At 37.3% G+C, this 14,182-nt stretch overlaps 1 protein-coding gene across 2 annotated transcripts in view; it reads right to left on the bottom strand.

Moving 5' to 3' along the window:
• The window catches only part of LOC117394707 (carboxypeptidase Q-like), a 142,236-nt gene that overhangs the window by 103,006 nt on the left and 25,048 nt on the right, over positions 1-14,182 (bottom strand). For both annotated transcript variants that reach the window (XM_033993191.3, XM_033993192.3), the window contains exon 4: positions 7,816-8,023. In XM_033993191.3, coding sequence (XP_033849082.3) covers positions 7,816-8,023 — 208 coding nt within the window. The remainder of the gene's footprint in view (positions 1-7,815; positions 8,024-14,182) is intronic.

Genomic DNA, 14,182 nt, shown 5'->3' with positions numbered 1-14,182 from the left:
TTAACATATTTTGCTTCATAAAGTTGAATGAAACCTGCAGAATAATGTTATGTTAACATACTGAATTATACACTGCTTTGTAGTTCTCCATATATTTAACGCAACACTGTAACAGTACATGTTAGGGCAACCAGAAAACAGTGATGAACTGGAAGTCGGCTCCACTCCTGCCTGAGGGGTTTCAGATAGTAGTATAGTAGAGCGCATTAGCCTGAAAGAGAACTTACACAGCAAAATACTATGTTTAAAGAAATGAAATGCTAATTTGGGTATTTGTTTTCTTTTTTTATTTGTTTTTCTTTTTTAAATGTTAGTGTTAGCAAATGTAGTCCTAATGAAACATGAGGGACAATCGCACTTGCTACAGTCAGGCACAGCGCAGACAGGTATTGATTTAAACAGAACTTCCAGCATAAGTGTCGGAATCTGCAGTCGCTTACTTGTTATGGATGGCAGTGCTTTAAAAAAAAAAAAAAACCCTAACATACTTGGATTTGAGAAGCATGAAAATATAAATGGTTCTGTAAATACATGGTAAACACAGACCAAATTATTTACTCGAATGAATGAAGTAATTGCTTGCTCCCCAGTAAGTACTGTATCTAGTTCCGTATCAAAAAATCTGATGAACTGGAGGTTTTTAAACATCACAATGACCTAAAACTAGACAGATGAATCTTAAAACTGGCCAGTCATATACAAACATATCTCCCTCTGAGAAGTTTGATTGAATGTCTCCACAGAACAGCATCAGTGGTAAAGTACACTAGGGAGGTCATCATCCAAACAGTCCTTTCTTAATTGTACACAACAATTCACTGATCTGTCAAATCTGCAGTGCAGCAAGTACTGTGTCTAAATGGACTACTCTGTACAGTCTGTACCTGACTCTTATGGGGTTGAACTTTTGCCTCATTTGTAAAACAGACCAGGAATTAGGGGACTAAAACAGGTAAAGCACGCATAAACTTCAACCATGTATTACAGGTAATCCTCCAGGGTCAGAAAATGTATATTCGAATGCGTATGTATGCTGGTTATTTGACAGGACCTACTGCTTCTGCAGCCTTGCCTCTTCCCAATGAATCAATGCTCTATAGGGACTTCAAGCACCTACACAAACCAAGTACTAAGAAATTGTAGTTGATCACATCTCATTTTGGGTTTTAGAAATAGCAGCAAGCGAGAGTATGATATATTTGATAAAAAATGCATGCAAAACCACAAAGCTCATTGACAATGGAAAAATCCACCAGACTGCGAAAATGACTAATATCTGTGGGGGTGTGCAATGGTGTGCAGTAACGTGAACTCTATACAGCATGCATGATGAAGAAGATCCCAAAACTCTCTTATTCACAGTCAGACATGGAAACAGTGCTGGTATGCTGTTTTTGTTTGTCCACCTCTCTATTTGAGATCATTAAGGGCAGTATCTGCAGCAACACTTGACTGGGTTTAACCTCCTTCAGACTTAGGGCTTTTAAATATAAGTAACAAGCTTTGCAATTGGAAAGGCCAAACCAGCAGTTCATAATAAATAAATAAAAAATGGTGCCAGTTGGGGAAAAAAATGGTTTCTGATAAGTTTAAAACATACAATATAGGGTTAAGGAAATATAGCAATCAGGTATCTTTCTGGGAAATGAAATCTTACTGAAGTAAATATTTGCAAAACACAGGATCTGAGGATTTATCAACCACAGTTTAGACTATACAAAATTTCAAATTATTTTCATCAAATAAAGCACTATTTCTACAAACAGCAGGAGATCTTTAAAAAAACACAACCCTTCTTTTACCAGAAATGAACATTTTTTTCCATAACAAGTTATTATAAACAACTAGAGTTTTTAATGAACACTGAAAAGATTTCAAACCATTAAGAAAAAACAAGACATGTTAAAAGAAAACATGTTATCTTTCACATCTAGGTCTCCAAAAATAGTTTCACTAATGTTAGTCTTGCATTAAACAGTTAATTTCTCACATAGTGCCAGCTGATATCTGACAGATTGTGTTGTGTTGTGAATATGGCCTCAGGTGCAGCAAATACATATATCATATAATATGGGCAGCATGTGTGGAGTAGTGGTTAGGGCTTTGGACTCTTGACCGGAGGGTTGTGGGTTCAATCCCAGCTGGGGGACACTGCTGCTGTACCCTTGAGCAAGTTACTTTACCTAGATTGCTCCAGTAAAAACCCAGCTGTATAAATGGGTAATTGTATGTCAAAATAATGTGTAAAAAAATAATGTAATTGTATGTAAATAATGTGATATCTTGTAACAATTGTAAGTCGCCCTCGATAAGGGCGTCTGCTAAGAAATAAATAATAATAATAATATCATATCATAGACTGTACTGATCTGAAAATGTCTAGTAATTTTTATTCCAGTGCTTTCTTCTGATAAATGCCTTGAAATAAAATGGAAAATATACAGCTATGGCCAAAAGTTTTGCATCACCCTATAGAATTAACAAATGTTGCTTCATAAAGTCGAATAATGTTCCGTTAACATATTCAATTACATACAGCTTTGTGATTTTCCATTTACTTAACGAGAAATTAACAAAAATGGAAAAATTTGATGTTTTCCAGAAGGCCAGAATATGGCCTAATACCTCAAACTTTTTTGTCTCTCATGTGGAAATCTACAAAGTTTTATGACCTCAACTTGGCAGCCCTACTGGTCACAATACCATGATATGGCAGCAACTGTGGCGGTTTTACAAAATCAGATACTGTTAGTCATGCCTATTCTGGTTAAGAATTCAGTTCATTAGTATAAGTTCACATAACAGGTCTGAGTTTTATACTGACGCATTTAAAAGACCAGCTACTGATGCTACTGATGCTGGATTTTCTTGTTGTTACTGCATCTTGTAAAGCGCTTTGTGATGGTGGTCCACTAGGAAAAGCGCTATATAAAATAAAGATTGATTGATTGATAGATAATCTGAAGATCACCATTGTGCCACACTGGAAACAATGTGACTCAAGAAAGAAAGACAATTTATTAACCGTGTCTGTTACTATGGTGATATGGAAACCACTCTCACTGGAGGAAAAGGAGTCAAATTAATTATTTAAATTCCATCTAATACCTTGTTAAAGCATCTATCAAGGCTAAAGTGCAGTGCAGTTTGGTGGTGGTACGGTGCAGTTCGGTGGTGGTACACCCAGTACGGTATCTTCGGTACGGTTCGGTGGTACACTCAGTGGTGGTACACTCGGTATGGTACAGTTCAGTATGGTCCGGTTCAGTGGTACACTCGGTATGGTACAGTTCAGTGGTACCTCAGTGCGGTAACCTCATTCGCTGTTCGATAAGTGTACTGGGTTGGAAACGGGGCAGGTCTGTGACCCACAGTTACCGCAGAAGCAACATATAGGGGTGTCCACCTACATAGCTTCAGGTAAACCAACACAGCCCTAAGACTGCGAGAAGCCTGCTGTTAGAGTCCTGACAGCCTTCGCAACGGTACAGCAAGCAGGGACCAAGGCGGCAACAAAACACTGTATGAAGGACTGCAAGCAATCAGACCCGATGCAGAGCTGAGCCCAGCAACTACATAGTGAATCGGAATGGTAAACTCATTCGTTGTACAGTACTTGTACCGACGGGAACAGGGTAGGCCTCGACCTAGTTTCCACATAAGCAGTCTATAGGGATGCCCACCTATAGTGCTTCTGGCAAACCGACACAGTCCTAAGACTGATGGAAGCCTACTGTCAGAGCCCTCAGTCTTCGCAATGGCACTGCAAGCAGAGACCAGGGCGGCAACGAAACACTGCGGAAGGGACTGCAAACAGCCAGACCTGAAGTAGAGCTGCGCCCAACAACTGCTAGTGAATCGGAAAGGTAACCTCATTCGATGTACAGAGTACCAGCGGGAATGGGAGCAGGAACTACAGTTACCATGAGAGCGATCTATAGGGATGCACACCTACAGCGCTTTTGACTAACCCAACAGTCCGAAAACTGAGGAAAGCCTACTGTTAGAGCCCTAACAATCTTCACAATAATTCTGCAAGCAGAACTAATGTGGCAACGAGACACTGTGGGAGAAAACTGCAAGCAGTTTAGTCCTAAGTGTGCGTCTCAGTCAAACGCAGGACTGCTGAGCCCAGCAGCTGCGTTCGAATTTCTGTGAAAAAATAGAAAAATACACACAAAGAAACACATTTTCTCACACAAAACAGTAACAATTCGATTACCGTTAATTTTAAATAATTTCCGTGACAAAAAACTAAATTTCATTTTTGAAACCAAACAAAGCTAGCAGCCAGAGAGAGAGCACAAGTAGACGACTTAAGGTTGTTCGATCCCAGGGAAGGGGCAACGGAGCTGCCGGCTTTGCGCAGGGCACAAGGCCGCTGCGGGACAAACGAAAACCACGGCTGAGTTCACAATACATGCAAGTAGTAATTACTATTGAACATAACAATAAATCACATTAATTAGTGTAATTACAGAAGCGAATAAGCAGATATAAGTAACTTGATACTTATTTGTTCATAGTCTCTCCCGCTCAGGTTCGGATGAAAGGAAAAATGATGAAGAGATTTGTGTGTGCAGTCCAGTTATGCACTTGGGGGTGCGTCACAGGCTCTGACGTGCAATTTTGATATATCTTATTCAGGTCATCAGGGTCTTTAGGTTAAATACCCATGAGGTAATGGTTACATTTCGTACTTGATAGGGAACTAGAGTGTTTTTGTACATGACGATAGCCGAAACAAATTTATTAAACAATAGGTATTCTTAAGCTATCCTTGGCTACAGTCCTAGTCCTGCAAAGGGAAATTGAAAGCCCGAGGTATTGGATAACTGCTGCCCAAGAAGGAGCACTGAATGCCATAACCCCATGTACTTTTGCTATGGTAGTGTAAAATGTAAAACCAACGGGTCTGAATTTGATCATTGTGAATACAGTATTGGGCTCTTCAGAACAAATTGTGTTTCTTTGGATAATATTAGGAATAACAAATTTGACTAAAAACATAAAACAGTGAAAACACCAGCAGTTTTGGGACTGCAATTTTATTTTAAAAATATAACCATTGTGATTAACACATTAGAACTCCCCAAAACCTCACTGCTTGTGGTTTAATATCCACTCTGTTCTATTTCCAGATGCACTGTAATGTGCAGATCGAAGTCAATGTGCAACAGCTGGGAACCGTGGTGTGGATGGAAAATAGCAACAATAACCTAAATGTGCTCTCAAGGTCATTGGCTGTGTGTATCTATAGTCGCCACAGTTCACCTTCGTAACATATGCTATTTATACCATCAAACTGTGTTTTCAAAGCCCCCTTTTTTGACTTTGATGACGGCAGAGACCCAAGCTGCATTGCTAAGTGGTATTATGGCACAAAGGTTGTTCCTCTTATGTCAAGCAGTAAAACCGATTGACTGGGTGTCTGTTTAGATTTGCAAGAACTACAGCATTAAATTGGACATCTGTGCTGTGGGAGTCATGAAAGGATTTGAAAAGGCAGCCTTGGTAACAGGTGTTTACTATGGACTGGTTTGAAATAGCGTTTATGTTAGAAATGTACATTGATGTGATCGTTGAATAGTCTCTACTGTTACAATCCAATACCATATCTGGTCACAGATGTGTTTAGGGAAAGAATGATACAGTGTTACACATTATCTCTATGCTTCATCTTATTAAGATGGCAAAGACATTTATGATCCATAATAGCCAATACAGTCATTATGATTTATGATGTTGACAAATTATATTTGATTTTCATTTTCATTCTCTGAATTTAAGATTGTAATGAATATACTTTTTTTTTTTTTTTTAACTAACTGATATGTGTTCAAGATAACAGGACTCATTTGTAATTAGTGCCCCTATCTATATAGCAGCTTTCCACAGTTACAGTATCATAGTTAAAAGTAGAGAATCTTTATTACTAACCTACAAAAAACAACACTGTTGTGTGGCTTTCATACAGCAACACGAAACAGACTTGGCAGGTACAAACTGGTACAGTATCTCTGAATGGCAAGACTTCCTCTCCACTGCTTTGACACTGCAACTTTATGAGGCACTGCCTCATGCACTAACATGCTACTTTTTTCACAAGTTAAATTGCGTTACCACCGATTTCACACCCTGTTACACCGTGACTAGATTTTGCACTTCCAATGAAGCCCAGAAGCATCCCTCATGACAGATTCAAAACACAGTGGGGTGTGTCTGAAAATGAATCAGTACTAGTCCGAGTAGGATGACAAGCAGACATGATCAATAACTGCACATCCACCCAAGAATAGCGTGCAAAGATATAACGCTATTCCATTAAATTACTTTCCCAAAACAAATTTCTTATCCAAAAATACATTTTGCAAACATGTATTTTTTGAATGCTTAGTTCTATTTGTGGCTTTGATTTCACTTCCCTTCCACTGGCTTTTACCAACAGAGCTGCACACAGCTGTGATATCTTTCCTGCCAACATAAATAATACGGCTTGCCTACTGTTCGTATTTTTAATACTATGTTAAATTGTACTTACAATCCTGTTTCTCCAGTTACTCAGTGAACTTTTTAATCAATTATTTAATTTCTCTTTAGTATTATACTCGGTAGACTTTTTAATCAATTACCGTATTCCTTCGAATTTAGGACATACTTTCTGAACCATTTTTGCGTCTCAAAAATAGCCTGCATCTTAAATTAGAGTACAGTATAGTGATGCGTGTATTAAAATCGGCAACAAAATACATGACGATCCGAGTACACAAACAGCAATGTGACTGGCTGCCGAGAAAAGACAAAGACGTCACTGCCAGAATAACAAGCAGTAACATGACTTACTGCTGAGAAAAGACGAACCAAAACATTACTGCCCGATCTCAGTTCATCTATGACATACAGGGAGCCATTTTCAAAGAAGCATCATTAGCTTCCTGAGGAACAGTTCAGTGGTACACTCAGTGGTTCTAACAAACAGTACCAGCTTGGACAGATCGGAAATGCTGACCAGACCCCTGTATTTTTCGACATGCCAAGCAATACCACAGTCCACAAATTGTGAGAAAAACAGGTGTGAGAAATCACAACTGGAAATAAGAAGCAGCACATAACTGTAATGCTCTGTGTGATAGCAACCGGCCGCAAACTGCCTCCATATGCGTAATTGAGGCTGTATCTTTGTAAATGCATATTTATTTCATGTTTTATTTTTTCCTCAAATTGAGGGTGGGAAATTTGGGCTGTGTCTTAAATTCGAGGGCGTCTTAAATTCAAAAGGAATATGGTACTTATTTTTTTCTTTGTATTATACTCGGTAGACTTTTTAATAAATTACATAATTTCTCTTTAATATTATACTTCATGATATTAGAGGTTTCTTGCGTGTGTTGTTTTACTTAGGACTGCTTTCATTTTGCCTGGCAAAAAAGTTTGTGACACTGCCATAGCTATACCCTATATTAATAATGGCATTATTTAGATTTAATAAATTTAATGCCTCAAAAGGTCTGTTCCGTTTGCAAGGATTATTCAGAGCTGAATTTGGTGATCATTTATTATCATACAGTTGATCTCAACAGCAGACTTACAAGTTTCTATTGAAATATGAAGCTTGTAAGAAAGCACTGAAGAAAAACAACATTCTCCAGCATAAGGAAAATGCTGACCAAAGAAAATGACTCCTGAAACAGAACAGCTGAAGCTGATAGTTGCAAGAACCAGATACTGAACACAAAAACACTAGGAGGTAGGGATTATGCTGACTGCATATGTACCAAAACCCTTATTTTGTTTTTAAAGCAAATGCACACAGACCTGTTCTGGGAACTTGCTGCCAACAATTTCTGCCACTGTGTTGTAGGAGTCCGCATCTGGATAAGTCTTGGCTCCCATCTGCAGATGAATCACTATCTTGGTGCCTCGATGTGCCATGCGTGCCATCATCTCAGCATCCTCCACTGTTATACAGGCTGTGGGGATCTTTGGCACGCCAGGGCTGTAATCTTGCCATCCAGTGTGTGGACTAAAGAGAAACAAAATATGGAGATAATATGCAGAGGTTTATTTTGATAATTTTGGGACAAATAGCAGGCAAGCATATTCGTTTTTCTGACTTTGTCTTGGCCTAGATGCAATGCTACACAGGCTGAACATCGAAGAAATCATACCCAACAATTGCCAACTGTTTACATTTTTAATTCTAGTTGGATATGGACAACATTACTGCTATAATGTACCCTATTCACAAAGCTTAAGTACCCAAGTTATTTAAACAACTTTTTATTTTATTTATAAAAAATGGTATATTCATAACACTTTTAGAATGCTGTAGATTTGGTAAGATTCTAGAAGTTTTTGAAGTCTGTTTTATAAGTTGGTACGTTGTGTGTAGGTCTGTTATTATTGTAAGAGACGTCACCTTGTGCAGCATAATGGCGCTCAACCCCAACGAAAAGACTGAATTTTTTAAAAATGTTTAACACTTCAAAACAAAGTATATTCAATACATAACTGTTGAAATAATAAAATAAAACTGTCTTTAAATGATAAGTTAACGGCATTTATGTGTGTGTGGGGGTGGGTGGGCTCAATTATTGCCACTGATGGAAGGTTAAAGAAAGAGGTGCCGTGCCGTTGGTCACAGGTACTGGAAAAAAGAAAGGTGCAGATTTTGTCTGTATATTTTCCACAACACTGAAAATAGTGGCCAGCTTAAACGGATTATGAGATATTAGCAGGAGTAGGTGCAGTGGTGGGTTGGCACTCATAGACCTGACAGGGAGGCTTTAAATTTCAGAAAAAGTCCAAATAGCTTTTTACCCATTACCTTCTTAAGAATGTCAATTTTCACAGTTGCAGACTGAGCCGCTGCTTTCAAAACATAAACACGGTTACATAAGCTCCCCTACACCTCAGCGATAAATATCTATATACATATATTTACACAACACCTCACAACACATACCTTCACCAACTAACACTGACATAAATGATCTCCTGTCATTCTAAATTACCACCCGTGAACACCTATTTTATACACCCGTGACGGAGCCTAATTAATCATTTGATCACTTATTCAATTGTCGGCTCCAGCCACATTCCCACGTGTTATTTTTGGCAGGGAAGAGAATTGTCTGCTTCCCTGCCAGCTCAAACTTATAAGGCATTAAATAGCCTTGCACCATTATATTTAAATGTTCTTTTAATACATTGTATTCCTAGCCCACCCAGACCACAGAATGCCAGGTTGTTTACTGTCCAACAAATTAAAAAGAAAAAAATAGTAGAGCATTCAGTTATAGGGCCCCAAAACTCTGGAATGCTCTGCCTAGCTCTGTAAGGGAAGCACCAAGTGGTTCTGCTTTTAAAACACACTTTATAATTATGCTAAAATGTGTTTTTTCTTTTGTTTTTATTGCTTTTCTTGCTTTCTTTTAGTAATATTTGTCAATGTTTTTTTATTCATGTGAAGCGCTTTATGGCAATTTTTATTGTGAAAGGCGTTATATTAAAAAAAGATTATTATTATTTCTGACACCACTAACCCAATAATACAACTTACTGTTCAATTGCTCATGCTGTGGACTTGTTTAAATCTCCACAGAACTCAACATTTGAGTCAATAATTCAGCTAAAAAGCACTTTCTATTATATATATATATATATATATATATATATATATATATATATATATATATATATATATATATTCACACACCTATTGGCATTTTCGATATCTACCTTTTTTTTATCTCTTAACTCTTTTTGGTCAAAAACGAAAGTGAAACTAATGAGAAATATTTCTACAGTACTGTATAAATCAATATTGCTACCTCTGTAGAGATGGTAGATGCATACCAGAATGGGGTCTGGTAACAGGGTCCCTGCAAGACAGCAGTCCATGTATTGTTCTTCCGAATTACCAGCCATTGTATGTCTTTATATGAAAGCATTCCTATCCCTAGCCAGTGATACAGCCACACGGCTGATGTATACTGCAGAATCTTTCAGAAAAAAAAACAAATGTGTGTGAGCCAGACCTTCCACATTAATTTCAGGTATTCCCTTTGTATCACTATCAGTCATCACATCCTGGTGACTTCTCAAAATTAAATACATTTCTCATTAAATCAGATTTAAAAAATACTTTTTAAAGACACTGAAAACATCCAAATGTTTCTTATCATCCAATACTGTATATCACTTAAACTCAAGTAACTTAAGGGGAAAACTATGGGGAAATGTGAGGCTTCTTATGCAACTGTTCACCAGCCTACACTGAAACTTTAGTGTTTTCACCAGCCCATGAAACTAATCCTCAGGTAAGCGGATTAGCAATTCCACCTAACAGATGGCGAAACAGTTTATTATAGACATCAGGCTAAAAAAATAAAACTTTGTTTTGAATCTCCATACCTGGGCAACCAGTGTGCTGCTGTAGTAATTACATGACTGCTTGCTCCATAAAGCACATGATAGCTTAATCAGGAAATCAAGGAAGCAAGCTACCTTTATAACACCAAAGAGCATTAGTATGCAAAAATATCTATAATTATGAAAAGCCCAGTATCGGCCGGCAGGCACTGGCAATTCCTGTTTCCAATGACTATAGGAGCTAAATCACATCTGATCAGAATGATTTTCTGCAAAGGCAGAGTTACAGCTGTGTCTGTCACATGGGCACTGGCATCTCGCTAGCTCTGTGCACATCTGCTACTGTCCATTGAGGGAAATTAGCACAAAGCAGGTGAAGAAATGATGGCAGGGTTGTGGCATGTTTGTCAAACTACTCCCTAATCAAGCAGGGGCACATCTGTTTGGAACAGATTTAATGAATACCTACCAAAATCAGCAGCAATCTAATTTGGTTTTCATAAAAAAAACAAAAAAAAAACAAAAAAAAAACACTAACTTAATAGACCTCCTCGAATGTAGGGTGATTATAAATGTATTTCATGTACTGGTTTCAGTGGCTTAAAATCAAAACCATGTACATAGCTAAGTGCTCCAGACTATATTGGCAAACCTTGATACCCAAGAACCAGGCTTGACAAGTTCACAAGCAATCAGCAATTGATTAAACATAACAAGGATCATTGGAACATTTTATAAAATGCAAATGTTTCACTGTTTTCTGTAAATTAGCATTCTGTAATATGCATAACAATTGCTCTTGAATAATCAATCATGTCATTCCAAACCCAAGTTGAAACCAGCACCAGTATACTGTATTTCTCTTTTTTTGAACAACAACTACACTATACACAGCGGTCTATACATGTAAAGAAGTATGATCCACACTTATTGTAAATTAGTACTTAATATTATTGAAAATGGAGTTTCAAAGTTCAGAGCTATAAGGTACTGTACAGTCACAGACAAAAGTATTGGCACCCTACACTTAAGGTAATTCAAGAAAACGTGTTAAATACAAGCATTTGGTGAACATTAACCACTATTTAATATGACAAAGACTAAAATATAGTTTCTGGGAGTTTAACAAACAACGTGTACAACAAAAACGAAAGTACTTAAGCAATTTCAAATATTTATGACAAAAGAATTGGCACCTTTAAATTAAAAGTCAGTAACAATGTAAAATAACTAATTAAAATATATATTCACTGATTGAAAACCATTGCACATTAACGAAGCTGCATTATAAAGTCAATAGCCAGAACAAGAGGTAATTATTTCCAACATCTCTTGAAGAAGAATGTTTTGGCAACACAGCAGATGATGGTCAAGACAAAGGAGTTGGATTCACATTTGAGAAAAGCATTCATAGCAAACTACAACAAAGGAAATAGCTACAGAACAGTATCAAAGAAATATAAAATACCAAAATCCACAATCAGAACAATGATCAAGTAGTACCACTGAACAAATTCCACCGAAATGCTTGAAAGAAGTGGACAACCACTTACGGGTACAGCAGGTAGGAGAATTGTCAGAGCAGCTATAAGAAATCCAAGATTAATAGTCAAGGACTTAAAGAAATATTTAGATGCATCAGGCATAATAGTGCATAGAAGAAGAACTGTGCAAGGAAAGGTTGTATACACCTCACTGCAAACCACTTTTAAAGAAAATTCATGAAACATACCATCTCGAATAAGCCAAGAAATATAAAATACAACTTTTTTCCAAGAATTGACCGTAGTATGTTTGAAGAAAAAAAAAGAGGAAGCCTTCAATGAAAAAAACCTTGTACCTAAAGTTAAACAGGGAGGTGGTTTGATCATGATATGGGGGTGTTTTAGAGGTTCAGGGACTGGAGACATTGATGTGATTGAAGATTGAATGAATGCAGCAATGTATCAAACCATTCTACAAAGTACAATGATACCAGTTGCTCGTAGGCTGATTGGCAGACAGTTTATCTTCCAACACGACAACGACTCAAAGTATACGGCTAAGTCAACTCTGAAATTCTTGAAGAAAACGAAGATAAAAGTTATGGAATGGCCTTTTGAAATCACCAGATCTCAATCCAATAGAAATGCTTTCATGGTTTCTATGATAAAAGCAGTACCCAAGCATTGTGTATCTGTCTGAGCTGAGGGAAATATGCAAGACAGAATGGGCACAGATTTCACCAACAAGTTGTAACATACTGGTTAAGAATTATCATAAATATCTGAAAGCCATGATAAAAGCAAAAGGAGGACACACAAAATACAAAAGCAGGGGTGCCAACACTTTTGTCATCAAGAAATATGTGTTTTTAAAAAAAGATTGTTTAACTATCAGAAATTGTGTATTTTGGTCTTAGTGATACTAATGAGTGGCTAATATTCACTAAATGGTTGTATACAACATGTTTTCTTGAATTATCTTAAGTGTAGGGTGCCAATACATTTTTCTGCCACTGTAGATGTTTCTTCAATACTTGTTTTCACTCAGCTGTGAATACTAACGTTTAATATTTTAAAGCGCTTGGAATACATCTTTTTGATGAGATATGTAGCTCTTGGCATTTTTGGTTAAGCTTCCTATTATCTATACCTGCAAAATGTGTTTCTCTCTTCCTATTTATTATTCATGTACAGTATCTATAGCGAAAATAACTGTCAAGGGAGACAGTGAGATTTTTAACCCTTGCAATGCTACATTATAAACAAATTTAGTTGTGTTTAATCATTAGGTTAGTTAAGATGACCTCACAATATGGAATGACACTGAACAACCACCTAACAAAGTACAAAATCATTCTCCCAAACACTGGAGGTACAGCATATTGAGTCATAACCTAAAAGGGGCTCACCATTTTACACTACCCTATACATTGGTGTGGCAGGACGGCTGAGTGGTGATGTCCCCAAACCAGGAAGCTGACAGAGATATACACACAGGTACTACGGGTAAAAGCGCTGCTGTGCGTATTTATTTAAACAAAAAGGTTAAACAAAAACAGTTTTGCACACTGACACCAAACAAAAAGGCACGATGGCCAAAAAACAAGACAGACTCAGCTCACCGAGCAATGTAAAAGTTCAAACAAAACAAACTCCAACACATAAAACAAAGCATTACTTAGGTCATGCTGGGCAGTTGCCTTCACTGATCAGGGTCTACCTAATTAGTGGAAATTGGGAAATTGAGGGGTCATCGCGAAATTCACCTCTTTAAAGGGGCCAATGCATACCGGACTAGTATGGAGAGAAAAAAAAAAGAAACCTAATTTAAATGAACTACTGCACACCGCAAGTGACGCAAACTACGTATCTTAATTCTGTAGATAGGCTTTTTTATTCCTTTGCTGTCCCTGTGTGTATTGCACTTAGGCAACAAACAAAAAAATAAATAAAAGTCCTTAGACGAATAACATTTAAAAACAAATACTCCAAAGCGGTTGACTTTCTTGTTTACTGTTCACATGACAACTATGTTTTAATCAGCCTATCAGTGCGTCTGTACTGGCTTTTCTGTGACCTGTACTGTACAGTAGGAGCTGGGACAAAGTCAGGGTTGCATTGTTATTTTGATTTAGGTTACTAACATCTAGTTTTCAGCACTGGAGGTAAAATACCAAAAATGGACAACAAAGCAAAAAAAAGCAAAGTATATTTCGGCTGAGGATCGTGCCAATAAATTTCCCAAAGAAACCTTACATGCAGATGGAGGTAAATTGTTTTAATGTAACTTTGGAGAAAATACAATCGATTGCTTTTTAGCTTCA

Source organism: Acipenser ruthenus, chromosome 3 (assembly GCF_902713425.1).
Source record: "Acipenser ruthenus chromosome 3, fAciRut3.2 maternal haplotype, whole genome shotgun sequence".
In the NCBI taxonomy this organism is placed as follows: domain Eukaryota; kingdom Metazoa; phylum Chordata; class Actinopteri; order Acipenseriformes; family Acipenseridae; genus Acipenser; species Acipenser ruthenus.
Note: the sequence above shows the minus strand (reverse complement) of the source record. Positions and strands in the feature narration are given on the sequence as shown.